We start from the raw sequence: 13,467 nt of genomic DNA on the forward strand, positions 1-13,467 counted from the left end.
TATTTGGTCCAACCTATCCTCAACATAAATATACATGCATCTCCACCATCTCTAAACTTAATCATTATACTACAAAAATTTAAATTCAGCAAACCAAAATTCAAATATCGAAACAAAATCCTCTTTCGAAGATAAATGGATAATTGTTAGAAAGATTTTAAATGTAACCTAACTCCACGTAACCAATTTGTAAGGTGAAATATGAATTCATTTTATAGTAAGAGACTCCTTACCTAGTCAATTTGAGAATCCAGTAAATATATAAATAAATTTTTAATTTTTTATTAAAAATTTAAAATTTGTTAATGAACTCCTTCAAGAAACAAAATACTTTTCTACTCATTTTCTTTCGTGAGTTCGTCCTCTTCTTTGCTCCTCTTATAATCTAACCTATTTCATCTTTTGAATATTGAAGCACTATTTCTGCAACAAACCGTATAATTTGCTTTTAACAATCTATACAAATAGGTAACTACAAATTGTCCTTTTTGTTATGAATCAATTCTGAATTTAATGCATTCAAAATTCTTGAGTTTGCATGTGATTTTTGTGCGTACTAGATGAATCCTCATTCCTTGGTAGTCATAGAATTGCAATCAAATTTTCAGTGGGATTTGGTTGTGTATAGAACAAGCTTGAATAGTGTGGGAGAGACCAAGGAGAAAGTTGGTATTCTCCTCTTTAACGGTAAGGGGAGCTAGTCATTTATAAGTTTTTCTTCAGTTTTATGTTTGAAGAATTGCAAAAGTTATGAGAAACTAATGAATATTTCGTAGTTGAAATTAAATTTGGAATTTTTTATGTTGTGAAGTAGGTTTCAATGTGGGTGTGAGTGGTTTGAGTCATAAGACAACAAAAGGTGGAATGTTGGACATTTTGATGTAATTCTGTGAATTTGCTATGACTTTGTGAGTAAAATTTTGGTGGAAAAGAGGTTATCATGCAAAATTTTGAAGAGATGATGAGGATGATAACTAATGAACCTCATGTAAATGTTGGTCGGTTTGTAGTTTGAAAATTAACCATCTTAAATATTAGTTTGAAGTAATAATGTATAACTGAATCCAAGTAGCTATTTTCATGGGATGATATTACTGCTTATGTTTAGGGCAAAGTGTATTGAAGGAAACTTTGGGATGAGATTATTTTGATTCAACTAGTGTCTAAGTTATATAGAGTAGGACATCTAGGTGGTATGAGTCGAAGAAAGGATCATACTTAGTGGAATTAATCCTGTTATGACTTAGCCAGAGACATTGGTCATAAGTATTGGAACATCATTGAAGAGTTTGGAAGCAAGCAGCATGACAATGCAGAGTCTTACAAGTCGATTTTATACACCAATCTTTCAAAATATTACGTAGGCATCTAACAAAACTAATTGCATACAAATCTAGGCGACCAATGAAGTTGTACAAGATTCAACATAATAAAAAAATTTAGTTTTTTCATACCTGTTATAATATGATTTATTCTTTTCCTACTATTTTTTAAATGCATTAGTTCACTTGTGTTTTGTTTGTATGTTATGTTATTTTTTTTTCTCTGCAATGACCGTGTATCAAATATGTAAGCAGTAATAGATTTAGATGAAGCTAGTAGCTCTGCAACTAGATCAAGATTTTGAAGAGTAAGTAATATTAGTTCTATTAGGAGTATTTCTAGATTTTAAGATTGAATGTACCTAGACGAATCCAATTTTTTTAAAAATAATTTAAACCTTGTTGATGCTATTTTGTAATGATTATAACTACTTTATTGAATATTTGAATCATATGCTTATTATATGTCTGATAGATAATAAATTTTTTATGATGTTACTGTCCTTAATCCAATAATTTTGTTATCTTCCCCGTTGATGCACAATATTCTTATTTTGGATATAATTTAAAATATTTTATTTCGTTTCAATTAATTTCATCCGATGATACTTTTAGTGGTTAGTTAAAAAATTACAATTTTTTATGATTAATTATTGTTTATATGATTCATAGAGAGCGAGACTGTTGGTGATGATCATGTATCCGGCAAATGCACATGCCAAAGTTATAAAATTGGATAGTAATCAGATTCCAATTCCTTTCTCCCTTTATATATATGACAGCATATTGTTTTATGTGTTTATAAATCTTTATCTGTAGCCATTTTCTTTTGTCGTTTCTCATTATCATATAGTCTTATATATTCCATAAAAGAAATCAGTAATTATTGATGGAATATAAATTTAACTTAAATATTACTTTTGATTAATTTTGCTTTTGCAAACTGGGTGAACAATAGACTAACCATTTGTTGCTTAGAAGTTACAACAATATGACTACAGCCGTCACTTCAATGAGTGATTATATCTCATTCTTAATCATTGAGTTCATCTTTTCATCTTCATGTGTCTCTTTATTATGCATACACATCGATCAATAGTACAAAATGTAGTATCTTATTTTTTCTTTTTCTCAGACCAACAAGTATCTTTATTTTGTAAATGTTATTAATTTATATTTATACTTTATTTTAATATTTTCTTATTATAAATATTAAGAAAATGAACGTGTCTATACATATTTTTATGACAAGACAAAATAAAAGGTTGAAAAAATATAAAAATTAGAATATTGTTAAATTAATATAAAAATTCATATAAAATAATTATAAAATAAATAATTTATATAATTTTATTATAAATATTTTTTTTATTAAATATGCAGTTTTTTTCCAAATTGTAGATAAATTAATTAAATTTAAAAAGTTACCTGTTAAAATAGTAAGAATTTATATTAAAATAACAATTAGGAAAAATTCCTTTATTATTGTTACATTAAATTTTAAAAATATTTAAAGAATATAATAGTATAAATGTATATAAAAGAACAGTTTAAGAAAAATACCTACACATCCATCTTTCTTTTTTTCATCTCTTCTATAGAATTGTGTTTTGTTTGATTCATCTGTTCTGAAATTTAATTTAATTTAATATTCTATTATTGGAAACAGTAACTATATATAACTTATAGTAGATTAGAATATTATGTTTATTTTAATTCATTTGTTTTGAAATTTAATTTATTGTTTTTTATTATTTTGAACTTGTAGATCTTGATGTAATTATGGCGTCTGTATTTTAGATAAATAAATTAATCATATCAGAAGTATTTTTATCGTAAATTTGTTTTTCTATAAAACTTTATTAATACTAAATTTATATTTTTTTTCTCCTATTTAGTGGAGATGAGTATGAAAAATAATAGTATTTTATTACTTCCAATAATCTTACATTAATTAGGAGATGAATATTATAAAGGATAAATACTTGTAAATATATTATTTTAAAGTTTTTGGTGTCAGTTTTTTATATGTGAATTGACCTCATATATCATTGATGTTGTATTTCTTCAATAATCCTCTTTCAAAAAATCCAACAATTCTAAACCTAATGCCACCCAACCTTATAAAATTAATTTATAAAATAAGATTTGTATCATATATATTATAAATTAGTCTTACTTGTAAAATTTATGAATAAAACCTAAAAAGCCTAAAAAGGTATAAAGGAAGAAAATATGGAAGGGTAAAAAATATTGATTACAGTGAGAATGAGAGAATAAAAGAAAAAAGAAAAATGAAGCATGTGAGTGAGTTAGATGATATTAGAGTGAGTGAAGAGTGAGTGAAGAAGGCAATGAATAAGGTGATCCGACAAAGGAATAGGGTCCGTAGAGTTGTGTGCATGCACGTATATGAATGAAGAAGGTACTGCAACAGGAGCGTTTATGTCTCAAACTGTTGCTGTGTAACAGAATAATTATTCCTATCCGTAGAGGTAAATGCAGGCCAATCAATACTGTGGGACACTTCTTTACACTCACCATTTTCATCAAAATGGACAATTTTGTAGGCCATACATAAGTCAAATACATATGCTATGCTATGCACTCTCTTATTATTTTTTCTACATCACTCTAATTTCTCTCTGCGCTTACTTTTATTCATTCAAAATTCTTTTACTAAAAAGCCCAACTTTATTCTAAATAAACAATTAAGACCACAAGAGCCGTAATACTTTGCTCGATACAGATCCAATAATGCAAAATTAAACAAAATTAATACCTAAGCATCCATATCATATATATGAATGTTTATTTTTATATGGTTAACAATGATAAAATAAAAATATTTATAACTAAAACGTATGTGAAATATAATTTAATGCATAAATTAAATTTTAACTTTAGAATTAATAATTTAAAAGGTGACATAAATACCATATTTAACTATTAATTGTTTATTTATTTAAAGATTTGTTTTAAGTTACAACTATAAGAAAAAGAAATGGTTGAGATATATAAAATAAACATTTATATAGCACAGACATTTAAGTCGCATCGTGTCAAACAATTCAAAAGATTAACCTAATGACACATTATAAATCGTGTTTGACACATTGAAAAAATTTAACCCAATTGGATTAAAATAATTATATCTATTAATTTTTAAAGTTTTGGATCAAAATGAACCAAAATTTGAAACACATTTAAAACATTAAAGTGAAAATGTGCCAAACATATAAATAACTTAAATGTTACCATAAACTACATTTGAAACATCAAATAAATTTAAAAAAATTGATTAAGTTGGAGGACTAAATTTGACAAAAAAATTTGAGATTTCAATTTACATTAAAGTTAAAGAAACAAAAACATATTTAACCATTTAATTAATTAATTATATATATATAATATAAAAGGAAAAATAGAAGTAAAGAATATAAGAAAGTAGAATTGGATACCCCATTCCTCCTACCTGTAAAAAGTTCAAAGGAAAATTATGAAACGGATAAATGATTCGACAATCAAATGACATGAGAAGTGATAAATTAAGTTGAAAAAAACGAGGAGTATGATTTGCATTGGCAACAGTAAATCTGAAGATTTAGAAAGAAAAATAAAACAAAAGTGTAAAAGAGGAGAATTAGATACCCACGAAATGATTGTGCATGCGAGTTCAAAGAAAAATAATGTCCTGTTTTATTCCAAATCCAAAATTGTTCCATGTATATATAATAACATAAACCAATAAAAATACAGAGCCGAAGAAAAAGAAAAGAGAATAATTTAATAATTTTTGGAAACGATGAGATTAAATGAGATATTTAGATGGTGATGAAAGGCTGACAAAAGCACATTAACAGCAGAAAAAGTTGAGGCTTTAGATGATGATGACGACGATGATGATGATGAAGATGAAGGTTCATCTCTTTCTTAGGACTGACACCCATGAAGAGAAACACATCACCTTGCGTGCACAGTGCCACAGAGACAACAAGTGCATGCTAGTGTTTTAGGTTCTTTTCAGAGTGAGGTTACTCACAACTCACAAGATTCCCCTCGTGGACCCTCCTTCAAGGGTTTATCACTCCATGTGTGATGCTGCCATCTTCTGCTCTCACAACCCTCTCTTACAATGCAAAATGTAGGGTCACTGTCCCAACTATTTAACCCTTCTTTAATATATTCTAATTTAATCACTCCTCTCTTTTTTTTCACCGCCAACAACCCTTCAATTCCTTTATTTTCGAACCCTCTTTTTTCATCTCTTACAAATCAAACGGGGCAATTAATTCACCAAAACTCATCAACTACTCTGCATCTTCGTAATTTTGTTCCTAAGTGTAAATACAATAAATCTAATATTAATATTTCTCTTGTTGCTTATAAATCTCAAAAGTAATTAAATGATACTCATTATTGTTTAATGATAACAAAATATTATATGTTTTTTCAGATTAATTAGTAATGTGACAGGTCTAAATGCATGTCACGTAATTAATAAATAATGATAAAGACTAATGTTCTTACGTCTTAATGCATGTCACATAATTAATAAATAATGATAAAGACTAATTAAAGGAATAATGTTGAAGATGTATTTAATTAATATATATTAAAAATATTTGAGTAGAGTACCCTCTACTGGTGCAAAAATTTATGTGTACCAAAATATAGGGATTACAAAAAATAGAGAAATAAGCTAAAATAAGAAAAACATAGGAGAGAAAAGTCAATGGCAGTGATATGAAGAGTAAGAAGATGTCAAAACTGAAAACACAGAGAAAAAGACAAAACCGGAATTAATCTCCTCCCATTTACAGCACCAGGAACGTAAGAAAAAAAGATGATGAAGATAAAAGAAAAATACAACCTTAATTAAGGTCTCTCTCTTCTTTATTGGTCTCTATCTTAAATTCCTCTCTGATCGGACTTATTTATTATCCCAAAAAATAAACAAATTTTATGAAACAGAAAAGAAAGAAAAGAGAAAAACATATAATCTTACTGACTATATGCTACAACAAAGTACCAACCAAACCTCATCTTCCACAGGTCGATACCCATGCCATGTGTAACTTCACCGTACGTGAATATTCAAATTCTTTCTCCACAACAATGGCCACCACCACCTCCTCCGACAACCCCTGCACTCTCTATGACCTACCACCACCACCTTCTTTCATCACACTATTCTGTTGATGCCGCAACTGAACCACCACTCGTTTTGTTCGCCACTATCTCATATTTCCCACCACCACCACCACCTTCTTCATCCTCTTCATCATCTTCTTCGTCCTCTCCCTCTCCCTCTCCCTCTCTCTCTTCCTCGTACTCATCCTCTTCGTTCTCCACGTCCTCCATTCTGATGTCCCTATCCCTCATCGTTTCCTCCTGAGGTGGCCATTGCTGCTCCGGCCGCACCATCAGCGGTGCCACCGTGCTTTCCGGCTTCACCGCCGCCGCCACGCCCTCCACCTTCCCCTTCTCCCTGTACAGCGCGTCCAGCTGGTGGAAGTAAGGGCACGTTTTTGAATCTTCCGGTCTCCGCTTGTTGCTTTCCTTCACCTTCTTGAAATACTTGTTGATGTTCTCCCACTTCTCTTTGCACCTTTTCGCGTTTCGGTTGTACCCGAGCTTCCTCATTGAGGATGAGATCTCCTCCCAGAGAGGACCCTTTGGTCCGTTCTCCTGATACTTTGCATCCAGGTTCGTTCGAAGCTTTATCAATGCCTGAACCTCCACCTTTGGCCACCTTGAGGAACTCGATGGCGTGAAATTATCCCTACTATTATTGTTGTTGTTGTTGTTGTCAACTTTCACTATCTCCATGTTGGTCACTTGTGAGACCACTGGAAACACCACTGGCTGTGGAACAACCGCGGGCAGTGGTTGTTGCACGGGAGACGGCGCTACACTAGACGGTGGTAGTTGTTGCAGTGGTGGTTGAGGTTGTTGCTGTGATGGTTGTTGTACGAGGTTGATGGTGTTCAATGCTTGACCGAGGTTTTGTTGTTCGGCTACCTTTTGAAGGAATGACATGACGGCAGCGTCTTTGGCTGCGGCTATGGATCTTTCCTGTGCGAGGATTTCTCTTTCTCTATTGATTCTTTGCATCTCTTGGACCCTCCACGCTTCTTCTCTTGCTATTCTTTCGTGTTCTCGTTTCTCTATGGCTTCGAGGAACTTCTTTTGTAGATCCTCTTGTTTCTGGATGACTTCCTTCATGAGTCTCTCGAAGAAGTCCTTCCACTTGCGCTTTCTCTTGCGCCTACCTTCCAATGTTTCGTCGGAGGAGGTGGAGGAGGAGCTAGAATTGGAGAAGGTGTCGGTGGGGAGCGAGGGGAAAGAGGGTGGTGGGGTTGTGTTGGTGGTAGGGTTTGTTGGAGGGAAAGAAGGAGTTGAGAGATGTATTGATGGGGTAGTGAGCATGGGCTGGGGTATGGTTATGGGGAGTGTTGTTGTTGATGGAACAGTGATATGGGGGACAGTACTGGTGAGAGTGGTGTTGGACAGTATTGGCTGCATTGGCACTGTTGTTATTGTGGTTGGAATTGGAAGTGGCAACGATGAAGCAGTTGTTGCTGCTGTTGCAATTGGTAGTGACACTGATGCAGCTGTTGCTGCAATTACTCTTGATGGCGCTGATTGTGGTGGTTTTGGTGATGGGTTGGGAGAGTGGGGTGTTGGAGTGTGATTCTCAAGGGCTTGTAGTTGATCGAAGAAACGATATGTTTTTCCATCTTGCTTCCCACTTCGACCTTCTTTGGTTCTCTTGTGGTACTTGTACACGTTCTCGAATTTCTCTTTGCACTTCTTGGAACTTCTGTGATACCCAAGCTCTGCCATTTTCCTGACGCACCAAGAGAAGACAAAATGAAAAAAAAAAAAAAAAGGGAGAGAGAGAGAGAGAGAGAGAGAGAGAGAGAGAGAGAGTAGAGTAGAGTAGAGTTTCTCTGGGTTTATCTTATCTCATCAAATTGAGCTAGATGACAAAGGGTAAAAGGCAATGGAAGCGTGATATTAACATAAAATAAAAAGGAGATGAAGTAATGAAGCAGTGGAAGTGATGGAAGGGAAAGAAAGTAAGTGAAAGAGAGATGGGAGAAAATGCGAAAGTTGGACGTAATCGATGTTTTGAGTAACAAAATGGCATGAAGTGATGAACAGACATGTCTCCCATGAGAAACACATGAACCCAAGTTAGAAGATTTGACAGATAATCTTCTTCCTTAATTTCCCGTAGGAGTTGGTAAGCGAAATAAAGGGGGAAGAAAAATCTCGCTTTTCATAACTCAATTCAAGTCGGTAACTTATTTGGAAAATAGGACATGAACCAAAGTGAATGTCAGAAAAGCAAATCACACCCAAATCATGTAGACTGCACATCTAAATTCTTTTGTAATTATTTTATGCTCAAACTCCGAAAGAAAAAAATAAAAGGGGGGGACGAATTTAAGCCAAAGAAAATAAAAAACACACGAAAGGAGCTGGAAAAGGAAGGAAAATCCAAACGATGGAAAGAGAGAGAGAGGGGAAAGATGGAATTGGAATTGAAGGCAGTGGAAGACTGAATACATTTTGGAGAATAAAACTGAAAAGCAAAGCAGAATTGAATTCTCAGATCTCCAGACCTCATTAATCTATTTTTCCAGCAGCTCAAAAATTGACATCAATTGAAGTGAAGAAGTGAAGTGATGAATTGAATGAGAAGATGCAAACTAAAAAGAAAAGAAGAAAAAGGTGATATATATAATAAAAACGAAAGATTAATATAATTGAGTTGGAGTGGTGACGCACCTGGATACTTCTTCCCACAAAGGACCCTTAACACTTGCATCTCGAAACGCCACGTCCATATCCGACCGTATCCTTAACAGCGCCAAAGTCTCTTGTCGGGGCCACCGGTTACCACCGAAGCTACGTTCTCCCTCTTCGATTCTACCCCTTTCGTCGTCCCCTGAATTTGATCCAACTCCGCCACCGCCTCCGCTCGCTGCCACCGCCCGCTCATGCGTCACCCCGGCCACTGCATCGGCGGAGGCGCCACCTTCCCCGCCGCCACTTCCGCCTCCCGCTCCCAACACAGCTGAGTCCCCGAGCATAGTCTCTTTTGGGTCTCTCTCCCTCTTTTCCAAAACAGCACCGCAGCAATTACAGCAGCTTAGACGAGGAGAAAAATTAAAAATATAAACAGAGCTAAAAGGGTGGTGAATTCTTTCAAAAATTTTGATGGCTTTTTATTTTATGTAATAATAATATTATTATTATTATTATTATTATTATCATTATAATGTATATAGGTGTATATATACATACATACCAAACCGCTATCTCTCTCTCTTTCCCTTTCTTCCCGGGTGAATTTGTTTATTTATTTTTTCATTTTATCATCTCTATAATAACACTCGGAATAATTAATTGCAATAAGAATAATAAATACCTCCCTTTTTTCTCTTTTTTCAGTAATTAATTAACTTTTTACGTCTTTCCTTTTCTTCTCTTTTTCTGCTGCGGAATCTTTTTATTTTCATTTTTTGTATTGTTTATTTGTTCCCATCCGGTAAATTCACCTGACTCTGCTCTTTTGATATGGTAATAAGAAAAGTGGCACGGAAAAGTAGATGCAGGTATGTGGTAGTATTTACTGATTTATTTATTTATTATTTTGGAAATAATAAATAGATGCATAGATTTTTGAACAGCTGCGCACAGGGACGATAGAGATAATTGTTGGTTTTTGTCTGTCCAGCTATATTTAGTTAAAGGCCGGCTCCTGTAGGTCACCTTTTTTCTTTTCCCCTTTTTTTCATTTAATAATATTTTAACCATTTTTTCTCTTAAATTGGCGTTGTTATTAATTTCTCTCCCCGCGATGAAGATGAAGATGAAGCATGTTGCTTTTTCTTTTGGGATGTGTTTTTTGGATTTCAGTAGCGGTTAGGCGTACTCATTGAGAAAAGACGAAACAGGCCCTAATGTGCTTCCTGCATTGACCTTTAATCATTGAACCTAATCTATCCTATATTTTATTTACATCAGCTTCTTTGTGATCTGGGTTTGTCCCTCCATTTCACAGCTTCCACAACTTTTTTATTTTTATTTTTTACTATGTAGATCCCCAAAATGCCCTTTTCAGAAAAAAATGTTTAGTGGGGTGTTGATTTTAATCTTGAAGTTGTTGCCTACAACTGTGGTACTCTACATGTGGGGTTTGGGACCTACAGTGACAGTGACAATTGCAATTTGGTTCACATATATAGGAGATAAAAGAAAATTGAGAAAATAAAAGAGGTTTAAATAAATAAATAAAAAAGTGTTTTTGATTAAGAAAAAGAAAGGTGGAAATAGTGTAATTGAATTTATAAGAGTGATGAGTGAATTTAAGTGGGAAGCACTGTTGAGTAGAAGTAGTTTGAAGGAGGTGGTATTATTAGGCGAAGCTATTTATGAACAGAAGTAAATGGTGGGCAGTTCTGTTGGGTTTGTGACCTACCGTAATAAATGGCGTCAAAGTTTCGATGGCCGTGATATTCTGCATCATGCTTCATTCTAACTACAATTATTGCTCTTCTACATTTTAACAAAACTAATTACTCCCAGGACAGTTTTGGTAATTCACACTTTCGCTAAACCCTCTCATTATTTATTTCCTATATTATCACCTAATAATTAAAATGGTCAAAAATCCTTTTTAACTCTCACATTTCAAAAAAAAAAAAAAAAAACCTATTAAAGTCGCGGACACTTTTATCGCATAGGTACTATCAATATTTATTTTCTAATATCAACCTTTTCAGTTTCTTAAAACTATTTATTTAAAATTGTTTTTCTTTGAATCATACGGAGTTTTACAAAGAACCGTGTATCGCTTTAATTACTTAAAAACTAAGTATAAACTATAAAATTACAAATATCGTTAACTTGATACATCTATTAATTTTCTATTTAATTACATATCCTCCTCCAATGAGTTCTAGTTTGATAATTTAATAGATGTTTAGTTGATTAAATTATTTTTTACTATTTTAGATTGTTATTTAATTTTCTAATGCTTAATAGAAACATTAATTTCGTAGTATATTTTGCTGTTATTAACACATTAAAATACAGACATTTTTATTGAACCATGAATGTCAATTGACTAAAGGCTTTTTATACCAGGTAACTAAAAGTATGCAGCTAAAATAGTGGAATACAGTTAAGTTTTAAAATGAGGAACTATTTTGGATTACAAATAATTGGAAAATAAAAAAAATACATTTATGTCTAACTCTTACTAAACAAAAACTTTATTATCTAGGAAGATTTCAGATTTTTTGTGAACATCTCTTGACATGTTATTAAATATTTGGTACGTATTATAGATCTCATATTTAATGGAAATAAATATATAAAAAAGAATCAACAACAATTAATTCTTCTTTTATGAGAAGTACGAGAGCAAGGGATAAGAGAAAAAAAAATGTGTGTACACCGAAATTCACATTACAAAACAAGTATTTTTAATATATATTTATAATCAATTTAACAGTATTCAATTCTAACTATATGCATGTTAATGATGTGTAAACATGCTCCGAAATACTCATGTATAAAGCAATAATAATTGAATCATGGTTTAAAACTTGATTTTGAAATTTTATATTTTCACTTTTAAACAAGGTTAAATTTGCTTTTGAAGTGATTGTTTGATTTAAATTTATAGTTTTTAAAAATAATTTTTAAATGATTTAATGATATCTTTCGGTGAGAAGAATAAAAAAGGCGGTCCGTGAATTTTAAAGTACTGTTTCAACTTTTTTGAATAAACTTGAATTTTCACATTTTGAACCTACTGAAATATTAGTTGAGTATTTTAAAATATCGAGATAAATACATTTCTTTCGTTCTAAGAAATAAACTTCTAGCAGCTAACCTCATACATATATAAGAGTAATTGTCTGATTTATCTTATTTTATGAATTAAGATTAATTTCTTAAAAGACCAGAAAATAATAATTGGCGATGGTGTGCAATTCTGTATAAAAAAACATTGGCCCCTATCATATACAATTATGGAACCACCGCTGAGGTATGCTATGTGAACGTTGCGTTTCTCTTTCCAATTTTAAATTCCAAACCTCTTTGATCGTTGCACTTGCACTTGAAAATGACTTCATCTTGAGATAAGATTGTTGAATATTGATTTTTTTATTTATTTATTTTCTGTATCTCCATTTCCCTGTTATGCAATTCATTTTGTATTTTTCTGCATTGAGTGTATATTGCATGAGACAAAAATAATTTTTCTATTGAAAGACACTACTATCCTTAGAATTAGTAACCATAATGAATGTTTACAAAATCCTCTTTCTTTCTGGGGAGAAATGAATTACTCATTATGTTAACATTCAACGCCAATAAATGTTTCTGAAAAAAAATATTTTGGTCAGATGAAACCCCCAGGAATCCAAAATAGTTATTCATATAAATGGCATCATTCACTCAAGACAAATTTCACTTCCACTTACACTTTCGGTAATTTAATGAAATTATATTTTATATATCCTCTTTTTTTTACGTTGCTTCCATCTTTTATTTTAATGCAAATATATAACCATACAAAGAATCAAAGAAATTATATTATCTATAAATAATAAAAATTATTTTACCCTGAAAGTGTAATATGGTTTTGGCAGTAGTGATAAAAGAATTTGGAAAATATATTTTTAGTCTTTTATTTTGTGCCATCAATTCAATAAGTCAATAATTGAGTCTAAAACAAAACAAAGGAAATGGAAGGAAACAGAAATATAATGCAAAGAGGTGGGACCCACTTAATCAATATTCCATTTAATGCATATAATGATCAAGGATTAGCTTTATGTTGGAGATGTATTAAGTTGTACAAATCTAATTTACAAAACACCTGCCATGCTAATCATCTGCAGAGGGTATTTTAGTCAAACTACACAATACCCAGGCAACGCGTAATGGTGGGGTATATAGTAAAATTGGTGATGGCAGGTGAATCATAGTTTTATTTTTATTTTTTATTTCTTTAAGATGTTTTCTAACAAATAATTATTAAGCTGAAACACTTATTCACATTCGAACTAGTTTCTGGATCATTATTATTACTGAGACCTAAAATTTGTTGTTT

General features: G+C 32.0%; 1 protein-coding gene across 1 annotated transcript; it reads right to left on the reverse strand.

Annotated features, from left to right (window-relative positions):
- Positions 1-6,107: 6,107 nt before the first annotated feature.
- LOC114191520 (trihelix transcription factor DF1-like) lies at positions 6,108-9,486 on the reverse strand. The gene is made up of 2 exons (XM_028080731.2): positions 9,123-9,486; positions 6,108-8,175 (listed from the first exon to the last, which is right to left on the reverse strand). Exons 1-2 carry the CDS (start codon positions 9,425-9,427, stop codon positions 6,513-6,515), a joined length of 1,968 nt encoding a protein of 655 aa, XP_027936532.1. The 5' UTR covers positions 9,428-9,486; the 3' UTR covers positions 6,108-6,512.
- Between the last annotated feature and the right edge of the window lie 3,981 nt (positions 9,487-13,467).

This window comes from Vigna unguiculata, chromosome 7, assembly GCF_037176805.1.
Source record: "Vigna unguiculata cultivar grain cowpea cultivar isolate G323 ecotype 2 chromosome 7, ASM3717680v1, whole genome shotgun sequence".
Classification (NCBI taxonomy): domain Eukaryota; kingdom Viridiplantae; phylum Streptophyta; class Magnoliopsida; order Fabales; family Fabaceae; genus Vigna; species Vigna unguiculata.

Bases quoted from the DNA above. Each gene is read 5' to 3' on its own strand.
- LOC114191520 (XM_028080731.2), bottom strand. From the start codon at position 9,427: ATGCTCGGGGACTCAGCTGTGTTGGGAGCGGGAGGCGGAAGTGGCGGC. The intron at 8,176-9,122 runs GTGCGTCACCAC...TTGGTGCGTCAG, and splicing joins TTGTGGGAAGAAGTATCCAG to GAAAATGGCAGAGCTTGGGT.